At 40.0% G+C, this 15810-nt stretch overlaps 1 protein-coding gene across 14 annotated transcripts in view; it reads left to right on the forward strand.

The window, feature by feature from the left end:
- The window catches only part of NACC2 (NACC family member 2), a 209015-nt gene extending 202342 nt beyond the window's left edge, over positions 1 to 6673 (forward strand). For all 14 annotated transcript variants that reach the window (XM_073640148.1, XM_073640162.1, XM_073640151.1 and 11 more), the window contains one exon: positions 1595 to 6673. In XM_073640148.1, coding sequence (XP_073496249.1) covers positions 1595 to 2100 — 506 coding nt within the window. In that variant the 3' untranslated portion in view covers positions 2101 to 6673. The remainder of the gene's footprint in view (positions 1 to 1594) is intronic.
- Positions 6674 to 15810: the final 9137 nt, after the last annotated feature.

The raw sequence follows: 15810 nt of genomic DNA on the forward strand, positions 1-15810 counted from the left end.
GATCAAAAATCTAGTAAATTGTCAGATTATAACAATGATGTCAACAGCAGATGATTTGTGAACTGACTTTGTCAGCACAGTGACCTAACCATAACCTAGCGTTTGATTGAATGAACCACATGATACAGATTTCTAATGACGGCCAATTAAAATGTCATTAGTTCCCATAATTTTTTTTTATTATTGTGAAGAAAGATGTCAGCAGGTTAAGAGAGTGTTTGTCTTGTGGGAGAAAGTGACCTATCACTCCTGTGATTAGTCCTGTCCTTGCTAATAATTACAGGAGTCAGTTCACTTTCACTCACAATATAAAAACACTCTTAACCTGCTGCCTTACTTCTTCACAATAATTAAAAAAATGATGGGAACTAATGAAATTTTAAATGGCCACCATTAGAAATCTGTGTCATGTGGTTCATTCAATCAATGGTAGTTAATATTAGGTCACTGACGCTGTCCAAGTCAACTCACAAACACCTTTTGGTTGTAATCTAATTTTCAGTCTTTCCCTACTTAATGAAACTATTAGCAAGGATAGGACTAGTTTCATGAAGTTAGGAAAGACCAAAAATCCTGTAAATATTCATATTACAACAATGATAACAGCAGGAGATGAGTGAGCGGACTTTGTCAGCGACAGTGACCTAATGTTATCTAGCATTGATTTGAATGAATCACATGGCACAGATATTTAATGGCTGCCAATTAAAATTTAATTAGTTACCCATCATTTTTTTTATTATTATTGTGAAAAATTATTACTGCAGTTTAAGAGTGTGTTTACCTTGTGGGAGAAAGGGACCTGTCTCTCCTGTGATTACTGGCATGGACAGGACTCGTTTCATATAGTGGAGAAAGACAGACATTCAAGCAATTGGTTAGATTGCAGTAATGATGACAACAACAGAAGATGATTGAGCTGAATGTGGCAGCGGCAGTGACCTAAATATTGTCACAATTAATTTAGCAAAATGCCTGTCTTGAAGTAAATCAATATTTAACAATATACATTAAAGGGGGGAAGGAGCTGGAAGAAATGACAAATAACATCAAATTTAAAGGGGCGGTTAACTTGTTTTGTACTTTTCTGTAGGTGTTTGGGTTATTTTTTTGCTTAGTCACTAAAGATTAGTATGCACGGAAGTCCTAAACTGACCTCTTGGAAGTCTATAAAAGTCACACGCAAGTAATTTATTGCTGCAGGTGAAAGGCACACATGATAAGGCAGATTATAGTACTGTACTTATTGGCTAGAATAACCTGCTCCGAGCATTTGGTGCACCCTTCCTTTACATAGACTTGTACTACTGTGAATGCGGTTCGGGGATGGGGGTGGTATACGGTTTATTCATGGGCTGGTACAGCAATACATAACAGAGAGTGCCAAAACCAATAACTGACCCCCAAATGCTGCAAAATGGGGGAACCAGAAGACGACGGGAGACCCAGTTCTGTAAACATTACCCTTAGACTGTGATATGCCCAACGCGCGTCCCCTTATTCCGTCGTAAACTCTGATGTACAGTTTTGCTTTCTTGTAATTTGTGCTCATTTGTAACGCCTATATTTTAATTTTCTTGTATTGTTTCTCCAGTATATTGTCAGAATTTTGCACCAAACTTTAAGGAAAGCGAGATGAATGTCATAGCCGCAGATATGTGCACCAACGCCCGCAGAGTGCGCAAGCGTTGGCTCCCCAAAATAAAATCTATGTTGCCAGATGGCGTGGAGATGTATCGCTCCGTTATGGGTGCCACAGCCGCTGGGGTCACACTAGAGTCCGATTTCCAGCCGAGTCCGGCACAGGCGTTCGAGCAACGAATCTACGCTGAGCGGAGAAGCGATTCTGGCGCCATAGTCTCTTTGAGAACTAACACAGCAAACATTGACCTCACCAACAACTCCAACCCCCCTTTCGAACAGAACCAGGAGGCCGAGGGGGCAACCGGCTCCGTCATCCAGGAGGTTGGTGGCACTGATCCATTGGCACCCGATAACCAGAGCACACCTCCGCCACCGTTTGAACAAACCTCGGGCTCTACTAGCAGGCCAGAAACCCCGGTGAGAAGACAAGACGCCGCCTACAGTGGGACATTATAGAGAAAAAAAAAGAAGTGAGAAGACGGCCGAGCGTCCGGACGGTGACCTAGAAGGGATGTGTAATATTAGCACTGCTTGCATGAATTACTAATACAAAACAAATGTGATCAGCCACTTACCCTCAGAACTGCTACTTTTGCCTGACTAAAATGTGATTTTTATTCTGCTTGTATTAAAAACAACAACAAAAAAACAAAAACTAAAAAAAAAAAAGAAAAAAAAAAAAAACGTACAAAAGGAAAAATATGAAGGAAAAAAAAAAATAATCGCATTCGTTATACTGTAAATTCACCGGGTCGAAAGTGGCCTCCTTAGATAAGAAGACGAAAACGGGCTCCTTTTTAAGAAAAAAAAAAAAAGAAAAATTAACAGAACTTACTCTAATGAATGCATCCATTAGTTTTTTCTCTTCCAACCAGGTTGAACGATCTATCATTCAAAAGCACGTAAGAAAAAACTATTAAAAAAAAAACAATATAATCAGCGCCATTCATCTGTTGACGGGTAAAACAGATGTCACCATCACTTACATCAGTCATTCAAGGTAGAGGACCTAATGGGAATTGGAATCTACAGAACAAGTCTAGGTGCCATAACGCGGCATTTTTGTACAATGGAGATTATTGGGGTTTTTTTTTTTATTATTTTCTTTACTTCTTCTCTTGCATTACAACTAATGTAACTGCTTCTGACAACCGGTGCTGCAACATGGCTTGTTTTATGGTGCATTTTACTTCAGTAGACTATCAGATGAGCGTAAAGGATGACGGCAGCAGGTTAAGAGTGTGTTCATCTTGTGAGAGACAGTGACCTGTTTGTTCTTATTTTTACTAGTGAGGATAGGGCTAGTCTCATGAAGTGGGGCAAAGACAGAATATCAAGTAAATGATGGGAATATGGTATGATGGCAACAGCAGGAAACTTGTGAACTGACTTTGTGGGCGGCAGTAACTTGTCATTCCCTTGATTGATTGTGAGAACATGGCTAAATAAGACTGGACTAGTTTCTTAAAGCGGATAAAGATAGAATATCTAGTAAATGGATATATTATGGTAAAGAGGACAATAGCTGGAGATGTGTGAGCTGACTTTGTGGGCCGCAGTGACCTGTCATTTAGACCTGTCCTCATAATCAACCATGGGAACGTGACAGGACTAGTTTCATAAAGCGGGAAAAGATAGAATATCAAGTAAATGGACATGGTATGGGAAAGAATATCTAGTAAATGGACATGATATGGGAAAGATGACAACAGCAGGAGATGTGTGAGTTGACTTTGTGGACTGCAGTGACTTGTCATTCCCATGATGGCTTGTGAAGAGAGGGCTAAATGAGACAGAACTAGGGATATAAAGCAGGAAAAGATAGAATAAAGAAAATGGGCATTTGTTGGAAAGAGGAGAACAGCAGGAGATGCGTGTGAGCTGACTTTGTTGCCAGCAGTGACCTGGCATTCCGATGATTGATTATGAGGTCAGGGCTGGGGTTATAAAGCATGAAAACACAGAATATTTTTTATTCTGTAAAATGATGTCAGCAGGAGATGAGTGAACTGATTTTGTACAAGACAGTGACCTAACTAATGTGATTATATTAGTGAGAACAGGGCAGCATGTGACAAAGATTTTACAGTATCAGGATGGGAGTGATACAAAGTGGTAGAAGCCATAGAAAATTCCAGAAGTTTGGGAATAGTTTATTAAAAAAAAAATAGTGATGCCTAACACACTTCTGTATTATAATGAAGGTCATATATGTGTCTTTTTCTACAAATATATGCACTTTTAATAGATCAGCAGGCCCAGTGTTTGCATTTCTGAGTTTTAGAAAGGTAGACAGACCAATAACAACATGGCTGAACTTCATGGGGTGTCGGACAATTTTGGCCACCCAAGTCATCCTTGTATCAATAGACATATGATACCTGTTCTGGCCTAAATTATACTAACCTGGGGATAGTGGTGTTCCTCGAGAACGAGGGTAGGCCACAATCTGGATTTGTGATTTTGGGAATATGGTCCTGGAATTAATTGAAGAACTTTTATGTGAATGTCAATGGATTATCGGCAGATTTGAAATATCTGTAAAATGTGCTTTGGGATATAAGGTAGAATATAGGAAAGCTATTATAAAAATAGTGTGTATCATTTGTCAGTTGCTCCCAAGAAGATGGAGCAAGTGTCCTTGAAAAATGCTGGGTATTGACTGATTCTTATAAATTTAGCCTGAGTTTTTGAACATCATTGTAAGAGCTAGACTCAAAAAGGTAATTTTCTTGGTTGGATGGACTACAGACCTTGTGAAGTTTGTGGAGAACAGATAGGATTTTAGTCTTCATGTTCCATTATTTCAGCTGGGTCTTGGGCATGAGATATAAACCAGCCCTCAGACTTATGACCCAATCTGTTGTCCAATGCTTCCTTTTCTCGATAGCATTGCAAACCTTTACAACCATGCTTAGTTAAAAATTTCCAAGAAGAAAAGAAGACCCCATTGTCTAATCTTAACACAGATTTTAAGTAATAGGTGACTGCTGGAAAGAAAAATCCACCATGGCAGATTTTGTACCAAAGCACATGGACTACAATTGGTAAAGAGAGTCAAATTCATCAATTTTGGCCACCACTTTGCTCATACATGTGAGCAGCTATAGAGATAAGATTTGAGAATACTGGCTTTGGGTTTTGATATTTCTGGTATTGACGCTTGGTTTGAACATTGTAGGTCTTGGTTTGAGGGGTTCTACTAGTTTATGGAAACTTTGTTCCCAGTCTTGACCTGGAGGGCTTATTGCTAAATAGTGACTTGGTTGGAAGTTCTGGAATCAAGGTTGTAGACCCAAAGCCTTGGACTTTTAGTTGAGGGTCTTGGCTTGACTGCTGTGGAGCTTCACCTGGTCTTTCGATCAACACTAGGTTGACTACTATAGAAGGTAGGTTGGACTTGCCAATTTAGGTTCGTCAATTATAACCTCAACCTACCGGTTCGAAGGTTTAGCTTGAAGTTGTCACCACAGATAGGGTGGCTTTTGAGGGCTTTAGGCTTGGTGATTGCTTAATTTATCTCTTATTACACATGTCCTTGGTTAATATGTCTCACATATAACGTAATCCTCCAAAATTAGATGTTTATCTCTCCGGCAAGGGTAAAATGTAATCTGCAAAACTTTTTCGAACGATAGCATTTGACTTGCTAACACAGCACCAGGCTATCCTCAAAATGGATTAAGAGTGCGTTAATTTGTCATGTAAGAGCAGTTTATTGATTTGATATCAGTCTTAATGTATATTTTAGAAACCTTCCCAACCCCGTTTTCTGCGTTTGGATTCCTCCCAAGCCTTGACAAATTAATGGAGTCTGCCTGCATTTCCCAGAATCCAATGGGGGCCCTTCAGATAAGGTAGTATCAGGTCACGCCATCAGGATCAACTCTCGGGCACTATGTGTTCAGTCAGACTTAACGATGTAAAAGCACTTTAGTAACTGGGGGAAAAAATGTTTATAGGCTTTGGGAGCTTCTTACCCGTAAAGCCCAATAATAGATGATTGGTGAGATTAGAGGATATCTGGCTTGAGTGAAATAAGCTTTTTTTTTTTCAAGAGAACATATAGATGATGAAGCAGAAGGAGCTCATCTTTGGGAAATTTTTGTAATAATCTGATCCAATTTTCTTTGTCACAAAGCTAGGACAAGCATCTTCTTTGGGGACCGTAACACACAAAGTTAATCAGTCATTCATTGGAGATGAAGGGTTTTAGGACTTCAGGGCTTGGGTTCGGGCCATAGACAACCATTTCATTTAGGAGATCGCAGTTTTGACATCATTTATGATACAGGACTGGTTTGTTGGCTTAACTAAAAAAAACTTTGTTGGGCTCTTTGGATCTTACTGACATTATTTATGATACAAGACTGGTTTGTTGGCCCAACTAAAAAACTTTGATGGGCTGTTTGGATCCTACTGGTTATTGTGTATAGATGAGGACCATATAGGACTGGATTTGGATATGTTTTTGTATCATTATAGCACTTATCCCAGTCCATTTTTAGCTTTTTATTTCTTGATTTCTTACTGTTTAAATGGTGTTCCTGACCTTTGTTGGACTCCTCACCCTATACCAATCAGCTTTGCGTCTTATTAACGTGGCAGTATTATGACATAAGTTACAAAGATGGGATTGACCACATCATGGTGCCTCATCCCATTTTTTTTTTTTGCCCTACAAATTGGAGCCGTAATACACCCATGTTGATAAAAGCTTATCGAATGTCTGTTTTTTTGGCTACTTCCTCTCTTATATTTCCCTTTTTAAAGATCAAACCCAACCCTGTTCTAAAATGTGCACAAATTAGAAAGGACCAAAATATGTTGTGTATCCAAGCCCTAGACAAAGCGGTCAGGAAAGGAAAAAGCCTTCTAAAAGTCTCAGGAGGTAAAACGCGTTGAGTTCCTTAAGCTGATACCAATAAATGTATCTCTTACTGGCTTCACTGATTACAGGTACTTCTAGCAGCATAGGCACAAATTACCAGATCTTAATATACGTGTATGTGACAAATGAAAAAAACAAGGTACCTCCTCGCACAGTGTATCTTGACAGTGGTATCTGCAGTGCAGGTATTAGTATAGCAGAAGATCAATAAGGTTAAACCAAAGCGGTATTAATCTGTAGTGTCTAAAGAATAAGAAAGCACTTATTATATTGGGAGTGAAACGCGCGTGTGTGTGGTGTAAATGATCATGATCTGTGAATTAATGGGAATTCTACGGAATGGCCTTGAATGTATAATACATGAGTTTTTTTGTACGTCCTTTCCACCCCCAATTTCATTAGTACAATAAGGAAAAATGTTTGGGCCCCCAGGGGCCGATTTTAGAATAAAGTTGACTTCTTGCACAGACTCGATAAAAAGAGAGGAGGGGTATTGACAGGCACCTTGCACAATGGGAGAGAAGAAGAGTATATATATTTTTATTTAGCTCATTTCTTCCTGTATATATATTTGATTTTAGGAAAGCAGAATATGTAGGATAAAAAGTGTTTAAAAAAAATAAATAAAATAAATGTGAATGGTTTAGGACTTGCGGATGTCCCTCCCGACGTACGTGAGAAATTTGCACTAACGTTTTCTGTGTGTCAAGAGTTAATAATGTTCGGCAAAAAACGCGGAGTGGATGAAATTTCGCAAAAGAAAAAAAAAAAAAGTTGGTATCGAATGTACAAAGAATCGTGATTGTACAGGCTTTCCTGAGTGCCTTAGAGGATTCTTTTTTTTTTTTTTGTTAAAAATACGTGAAAAATTAAAAAAAAAAAAAATGAGTTCCTCTATGTCTGTGGGTGGAAGGTCAAAATAATTCTTCCTAACGGGATTGAATAAACTTTTATTAAATCCCTCCTGTTTACAACTGTTTGTTCGAAATAGCCGGAAAGTGGGCTGTCTATAAGTCAAAGAAAGGTCTGCCTAATATGACGTTTGTTATCATTGCATGTTTTTAATTTTTTGGTTTTATTTGTTAGCAATATTAAAAGTATTTGCATGATATAAAAGCACCTTTTTGCTCCTAGGTCTTGTAAAGATTTAGGATCTTTAAAAAGGGTTGGTTGCCTTCAGATAACTTTGAACTTGTATACGGCGGCCCTCCTGCAATAGGTTTTTATTTTTTTACAGGAATTATGGGTTTACATTGGCTTTGAATACATGACACTTTGAAATTCTAGCTTGATCGTATCTCGTGTCACATCTAAAATACATTATTTATTGGTGATATCAATATAAAATAACCATAATTCACTGAAAGAATCGGTCATTAAACAGACCCCTTTAAAGGCCACCTATTGGTTATGGGAAAAACCTAAAAATTGACAATAGATGAAACTATAACATTTTTCTCTACTATATGTCATTAAGCAAATCAGATTATTTATCTCCATATTACTGAGGCTCAGTAGAAATTTCTTGCTTCCGATGAGTTAAAAATTTGGGAAAGTGTCTATATGGGAACCCGCTGATTGGTCAAATAGGTTAAGCATGGGAGGGGCTTAATTTACATATTTGTCTAAGATGCCATAATTTTTAAAGGGACCTAATTTAAAGGGACCTGTCTGGTAACAAACTCCCTGTAAAAGGAGAATCCGTGCAAGCCAAAAGTAATCTGAAGGTTGAAACCCCCTTTAAAGGGGGGACGCTATATAATAGGTTTCGTTCCCCTTTAATGTTGAGCATTAAACAGAAGCTGAATTCTTGCTGTGTCTTCTTCCTCTGAATTCCACACCCATGTAATGACACTGTACTTTATTTTTTTGTTTTATGGTTACACTGCATTATTAAAGGGCACAGTGACCTCCAGTCTCACTTCAACGTGTCTCATTGTCCTGCAGTTACTCTGTATCTGAAAAAATGTAAGTTAATGCCATGAAATTGATATATTTTATGCCCTGTGGATCAGGCAAGAGAAATACGGTCTTTTTTTTTTCTTTTCTTTTTTTTTATTGCTTGCTCTCCAGAAAGAAACAAGGTTCTCATTGTTCTTTACAGAAGGCAAAGATTCAGTGTGCCAAGACCGGGTATGGCCACTCCTCACTAGTCACATTGTATGCGTATGATGTTTGCCAATATTATACCGTTCATATGTTCTCCTTTTTCAGAGAGTAATTCTCTTTCTAACCTGTAGGGGCGCTGTCTGTGAAGGATGTTAGACCATGACCAAAAGACTATTCAATATTTTTCCCCGTTATTGTGGTTTGCCAAGAGAAAAAAACTCTAAATAGTGCAAATGTAATACAATCAATAAATTTAATTTTAAAAACAGTGGGACTTGTGTATTGGGCTACCATATTCATCAGCACATTGTAATTTTTAAATATATAATTTTACAGCTGTAAATGTCGCTGTTCTCCTGATTCTGACGCCGTTTTTCTTTTGTTCCTGCTCCTCTCCGTTCCTGAGATATGGGCCTTTCTTGACTGCAGATAAATTTAGTCTTGTTAGCCAAGTGGGCAGGATCCTCCTTTTCTCTGTTGGTGTCATCATGAAGACGATGCCCCCTTGGCTAAAAAGACTAGATTTTTATTCTAGGAAAGAAGGGACCTCATATCAGGAACTGAGAGGAGCAGGAACAAAAGAAAAATGGCGTCAGAATCCGGACAACAGCGGCATTTACACCAAGTACAAAAATTACATATTTATAGAAAATAACAGGTCCCCTTTAAATGATAATAGTGCAAAATTCATGCATTTTTTTAGTTCTTCAGGCCACCCAACAGTGCAAAAAAGTCCTCATGCCTCCCCCTGTGCAGTCCGTGGCCAGGGAGCCTCGGAGCTGAAGAATAGAGTAAACGGGATGTAGCGTCACGTCAGCACTGCTGCTCCATTCATTATTAAATTGATGGTGTACATTAGCGATCAGTTTATAAGGTGGGAATACCCCTATGAAGGGGGTTGTGAACCGAGCCAAAGCAGCTTGCATTTATTAGATAACATAAAGGGTAGTTCCTCCCACAGGACCGACTTATAAGCCCAGGAGTAAAGGCTGGCATCTACTTAAAGGCTTATTTTAAAAAAAGTTATTCCCTATCCATACGGTGAGGATAACTTGCTGATCACTAGAGATCCCACTGCTTGGACCCCTCAAGGCTGGTGGATTGATTACATTGAGAATCAAGGGGTCTTCAATCTGTGGTCGTCCATCTTTGTGTAGTAGCACAAGAAAGCTGGAGGAGCACCAGTAGAATACCACTGCGTTACACCATGTAGGAAGTTTTACGGGGGAGTAACTTGGGCTCAAAAGATAAGTCTATATTAAAGGGCATTTCCAATTGGAACTGAAGAAAATAGTGAGGGGTTCCCGTGTTTCTTCAAAGAGGTTGTTTTATTTAAACCTCTTTTTAAAGGGTTACTCCACCCCACAAAATAACAAGTTCTGCCCTATCTGAGATCGAGACTCTAGAACCCTGAGAAAGGGACTCTATAGCCCATCCTGAATGGCGTGGTGCTCTACTCCTCAGTCCCATAGACAACGAATAGAGCACAGGTGGTTGAGCTTGGGCACCTCCGCTCCATTCAAGATTCATTTTTGGGTTCCAGGAAATGTGATACCATGGGTTGTTTTTTCATTAATGACCCTTTAAAATAGGGTTATGCTAATAAAAGACCCCTTTGAAACAGGAAGACACCTCACTAGGTTTTGTGCTTCATTTGGAAATGCCCTTTAATTTGGACTTAACATCATTTGAGCCCATAAATGCCCTGCCCTGATCTCCATGACCATTTCCTAAGAAACCACCCTATGTTGTCTTCAACCGATGGTCCTCCATCTTTGTTATGGAGCATGCCTGGAGTTATATTTTCACAACAAAGCTTGGAGACCTCTTGGTTCCAGCGTCATCAATCTCTTCTAGCGTTTTGCACACGATGGGCGATGAAACGTGACACGTGATACTATTTTATGCGAATAATGGCACAAAGTCGTCTAAATATTTTGACTTGAAGACTTGGATGGCATCGGATTCGAATACAACATTAATCCTCCGGACATGATGTTTAGGGAGGAAAGACATTGTGGGTTTTTAGGGTTTGTTTAGCTTGAGCCTAGTACTGTATTTCATGACTGTTCGATGCTTACTTCACAGAGCCACTGCAGAGTTATTACCATCGGGTCCCGATTTGCTTTATTATTATGTTGTTTTCTGTTCCATCCACTGGTACGTATGTGCTGTTACTATGTAAAGTTCCGACTGTTATTTTGTAACCATGGCTTTCCTAATATAACAAAATGATGGGAAAAACATTTCCAAAAAATAAACTTAAAAATTGTTCAGAAGTGTTTTCATATCATGGACGAGAGATAAAAAATAAAACAACAAAGGCTTCATCAGACATGACCATTCATTGTAAGATGCTTTGTAAAATTCACATTTACAGAATAATAAAGTCGATTGAAATTAAACTTTGGGCTCGTTCTTAGTGGTTTAAGCAGCAATAGAAATCTGAAGAAAAGGAGTGAAATAGAGGAATGAGGCGCCAAGGACCTCATGGCTCAGTGTAGTTACTGGCAAAGTGATGAAATGTGCAGTGTTTCTCTAAGGGGATCTCTGCTTTCTACTTATTCATTCAGACAGAATCAAACATTATGGGAACTTCCAGATGTGGGAACGTCTTCTTTGCAAGTGTGCGGACTTGGATGCACCAGGTAATCCATTATCAGAAATATGTGTAGAAGAAGATGAAAGTGGAGAAGCCCTTTAACCACTGTCTGATGAAAAGCAATATCTAGGTAAAAAATATGGAATTTTTCATTACTAGCTATATTATAAACATTTTTAATCTACATAAAAAGTAGGGTAACTATAAATATCACATTACTTATCCTGTACTGATTCTGAGTAAGATCTTGTATTATACCCCAGAGCTGCCCTCACTATTCTGCTGGTGGTGTCAATGTCTATATACATTACATTACTGATCCTGTACTGATCCTGAGTTACCTCCTGTATTATACTCCAGAGCTGCACTCACTATTCTGCTGGTGCAGTCACTGTGTACATACATTACTCCTGTACTGATCCTGAGTTACATCCTGTATTATACTCCAGAGCTGCACTCACTATTCTGCTGGTGCAGTCACTGTGTACATGCATTACATTACTTATCCTGTACTGATCCTGAGTTATATCCTGTATTATACTCCAGAGCTGCGCTCACTGTTCTGCTGGATATCGCGCCACAGAAGTCACTTAATAGTCTGGGATTATAAATATTTTTCAAAAGATATACACTGGTATTAAATGGGGCTGATTTGGGATTTTGGCATAGCCGCTCTAGAAGCATTTCTTCTTCTCGGCCACTTCATGAGTTTTTTTCTCCTCCGCTCACAAGTAGATCCTGGGATGGTAGCAAACCTTCAGCAAGGAGGGAATCTCAAGTGCACCAGCACCAGGAATGAGTTTTCTTGTACCAAGGGGGGCTACTTCCTCTAGGATTCACCCCACTGTTTAGTAAAGATTATTCTACATGTAACAAAGGTTTCTCATCCTTCATGACATAAGCCTCTGCCAGTAATTCAGTGCCTTACAGATCATGCTGGGACTTTGGGGTCATGTCTTCCAGGTTTCAGTGTTTGCCTTTACACCAGCTCCCACCAATACGGTGAGACCCCTGTATTTTCTACCCTTTCTCATAGGTTATTATATCATTGTTCCATTGGATAAAATAAACCCTTCTCTTCTAGTTAATGTGTAACTGCGGCTCCCATCAGCTGGATTTCACACAGTGATAAAGCGGGCACCGTGGCCGGACCTCACGTAACAAGACATTCTCTGAATAGAGACGCAGTTTATGGTGTAGTTTACACAGGTGACTAAACATGATCGTATGACACAACAGAAAAGGAGACCAATTTATGTGAAGGAGTAAAAAAGAAAATGCTGAGCCGTGTGCCAAGGGGCAAAGCTAGGAACCCAAAGGAGCCCCAGGTGCTATGGACCAACCAGACCCTCTGACTTAGCTAAGACGTTTAGTCCCAGAGCGAACTGAATTTTTATCCCAAGTGAAGGAAAGTCTCTTTTCTTTGCGTAACTACTGAGCCTCAGGGAAAAGGGGTGTCAAGGTGATATCAAAAAATGTCCTTCAAGGGGTTGGGAGAGAGGCATACTCCTCCTGCTTCCATCACTAGGACCTTCAACACCCAAGGCATGAAACATGGCCCAACATGAAGCAGTGCCAAGGTAGAGGTGGATATGAGTGGCCACTTGACTAAGTTGGAGGCTCCTACTTTGATTTTGCTATGGGGCTGTACATCCCAGAGGAAAGGAATTTAGGTATTTAAGTATAAATCCTGGAGACCCTCAGAAAAAAGTGAGACTCCTTGGCTGCTGAAAGAGTTGGTAAATTTCCTGGGTAATGCCAAAACTTCCTTGAAACCAACACCTTTGGATGATTCCTTGAGTGATGCCAGTATGTCCCATCATGGCATCGAATATGGGCTTTCAAAGGGCGAGATTGTTGGGTATAGGGAATGGGCGTGGCATGGCCTCTACAAATAGATTGACTTTGGACCGATAGGTAAATTTCCAGGTACCTAAATACCCTTATATCCTTCTATAATAGGATGATCGAGTACAGCAGGGCCATTCCAGGGAACTTCCTCAAAGCCAACACCTTTGGATGATTCGTTGAGTGATGCCAGTATGCTCCATCATGGCGTCCAATATGGGCTTTCGAAGGGTGGGAATGTTGGGTATAGGAGTGGCCTCTACAAAGAGGTTGACTTTGAACCTATTGGTACATTTCCTGGAGCCTAAATACCCTTAAATCCTTCCATAATAAGATTGAGTACAGTGGGATCATGTCAAGAAAATTACATTTCTAATGGGTTCCTTATTAGACAACTTTATACGATATGTCCTAAAATTCAAGTGGGTAAGAACATTGATGCTTCCCAAATCGATGCCACAGAGTAATTAGAAAATGGGTGCAAAAACCCTTCTGGTTGGCATTGCCCATCACGTTGTTTCTATGCAGAGGTTTGGTTTTAGGACGGGTGTTTTTCTACAGCCGGATTATGTAGGCAGCCGAATAATATTTTTGTGCACTCACCGGTTCCTCTCATTTCCTTGTCTCCACATCAGTTGCCAGTACAAAGAGGCTCAGCATGAAACTAAATCTTAATTAACCTAATAGCATACTGGCCATTAGCAACACTTGATACGTACCTGGCAAAGTGTTGTGTTGCGTCTGGTTTGTGACATGAAAGTAATATAGATGTGTGGGATAAGCGTATTACGGGCGCCAAGTTGGCTTCTCTTACCAAAGTTCCATTTTATTCTGTCAGCAGCTTCCAGCATTTCCATGAATCATTTTGACTATTCATCTGTACCCGCTGCTGGCATATACAGTGCACAGCACACTGTTGGTATACAATGTTGCCACTTTTTTTTTTAATTGCAAGCTACTGTTTCCTGTAAGAGGAATACGCAGGATGTGAATCACCGGTAGATGACTTGTACCAGTGACTCAAGGAAGTGGGTGAACTTTTAATATTGTGTATTTGTGCCTAAAGTAGCCCACGGTATGGCTCCTGTAGAGGGCACAACTGGCTATGGGTGCTGGAATGTTGTAAATAGGCTACTAAAATCAAGGGGCATGTGCTCCATGCCTCAACCAAGCAGGAATGGCTAAGGCAAAATAAAGACAAGAACCATAACCGATTAGCCCTTGCCGTGATAAGATATATAGCATGGAAATTTGGTTATTCTCAAGACTGGCATTAGTGATGCAATGGGCAGGTATGGAAGACTGATGTTACTAACCTGTCTCTGCTCCAGGGCCGAGTTCTGCTCCCTTCCCCTATGGCTGCCGCCCATTGCTGTGGTCCACACTGGTTTAATCAAGTTGCCCGTTGAGCTCCTGCAACATAATCACCATAGGTCTTTTAAAGCCAACTTGGACAACTGTTTGTGTCTGAGTATTCAGTAAGCTTTATTTTCAGTTACCATTTGAGTTTGCCTCACCATTCATTCTTCTCAGCTGGCAATTATCTCTTCAGTCAACTCCTATTTTGTTTCTCTCCAATCTGCATTTACTCCCTGGCTCAGACCTGCTGATTAGCCCTTCATCTGCAGTAAGCATAAGAACTCTTCACTGGAACTGTTCACACTTCAAAGGCAGCTGCAACAATGTGTGTCATCAATGCAAACAAGTATTCAGTGTACCTTTTCATCTCTGCTACCTTTGTCCCTGTCCAGAACCATCATCCTGCTGATAGAAAACAACTCTGCCTTTAATCATTTGTTTTCTGCACGCTTTGGACAGACTATACATCTGTAGCCATTGTCTTTGTCTACAGTCCTGCCTCCATGTCTTCTGTTGTTTCCTGCTCTGCATGTCTGCCTGTCATCCCACACATCCTGCTGTCCTGGTCCTTGCTGAACCATGTGCCATCAGGAAAGTGCTGCTCACTTTGCCATCGCCTTTGGTCCGTGCTGGTCATCCTGACCTTTAGAGAATCCACCTCGCCCGATGAGCCCATACCAATGGCAAGCTGAAGAACCAACACTCAACTCAAATGGTCCCAGGAGGATCTTGTTGGTGATGCCAATTTTAAGGTAGTGCTTTTATAATTTGGCAAGTGGGTCCAGTAGAAGACATCTCAGGGAAAGTGTTGATTGCCCATGCATCCAAGAGCAACCGGTTGGCCAACCATACGTGGAAGAAATGTATATTTTTATCAGGAGATTGGCATTTCATAATGACACCCGAGATGGCACTTGACCTGGAAGCTAAGATGCTGAGATCCTTGGTACTATAAGATGTTTAGGGGTCCTAGCTTTTGTTTCTTGGCATCTTGACTGTGGTCAATGTTGATCTCAATATCTACCAGTAACATGTCCTGTTCCATTTCCACTGGGCAAAATGATGAACGACCAAAAGCCAACTGCTGGATATTCAGTGTCCTTTCAATGATTTAAAGGCTTCCTATTTTGGATAACCTTTTTAAAGGGGTTTTACTCTTTTCAATAAAATCTTTTTATTAATGGTCTTTTGAAGATTATTATGGAATATGTTAATCCTAGAAATTCAAGTGATCAGACCGCAAACATTCGGTTTCCCTGCAGTGCCCCCACTGGCATTATACAACAGCAACTAAAAATGAATTGACTGTGTAATACATGGACATGGCAGGTCCTCCAGAGCGAGAGATACTCTTTGT

This window comes from Phyllobates terribilis, unplaced genomic scaffold (assembly GCF_046119375.1).
Source record: "Phyllobates terribilis strain yellow unplaced genomic scaffold, ASM4611937v1 Scaffold_7__3_contigs__length_470593459, whole genome shotgun sequence".
In the NCBI taxonomy this organism is placed as follows: domain Eukaryota; kingdom Metazoa; phylum Chordata; class Amphibia; order Anura; family Dendrobatidae; genus Phyllobates; species Phyllobates terribilis.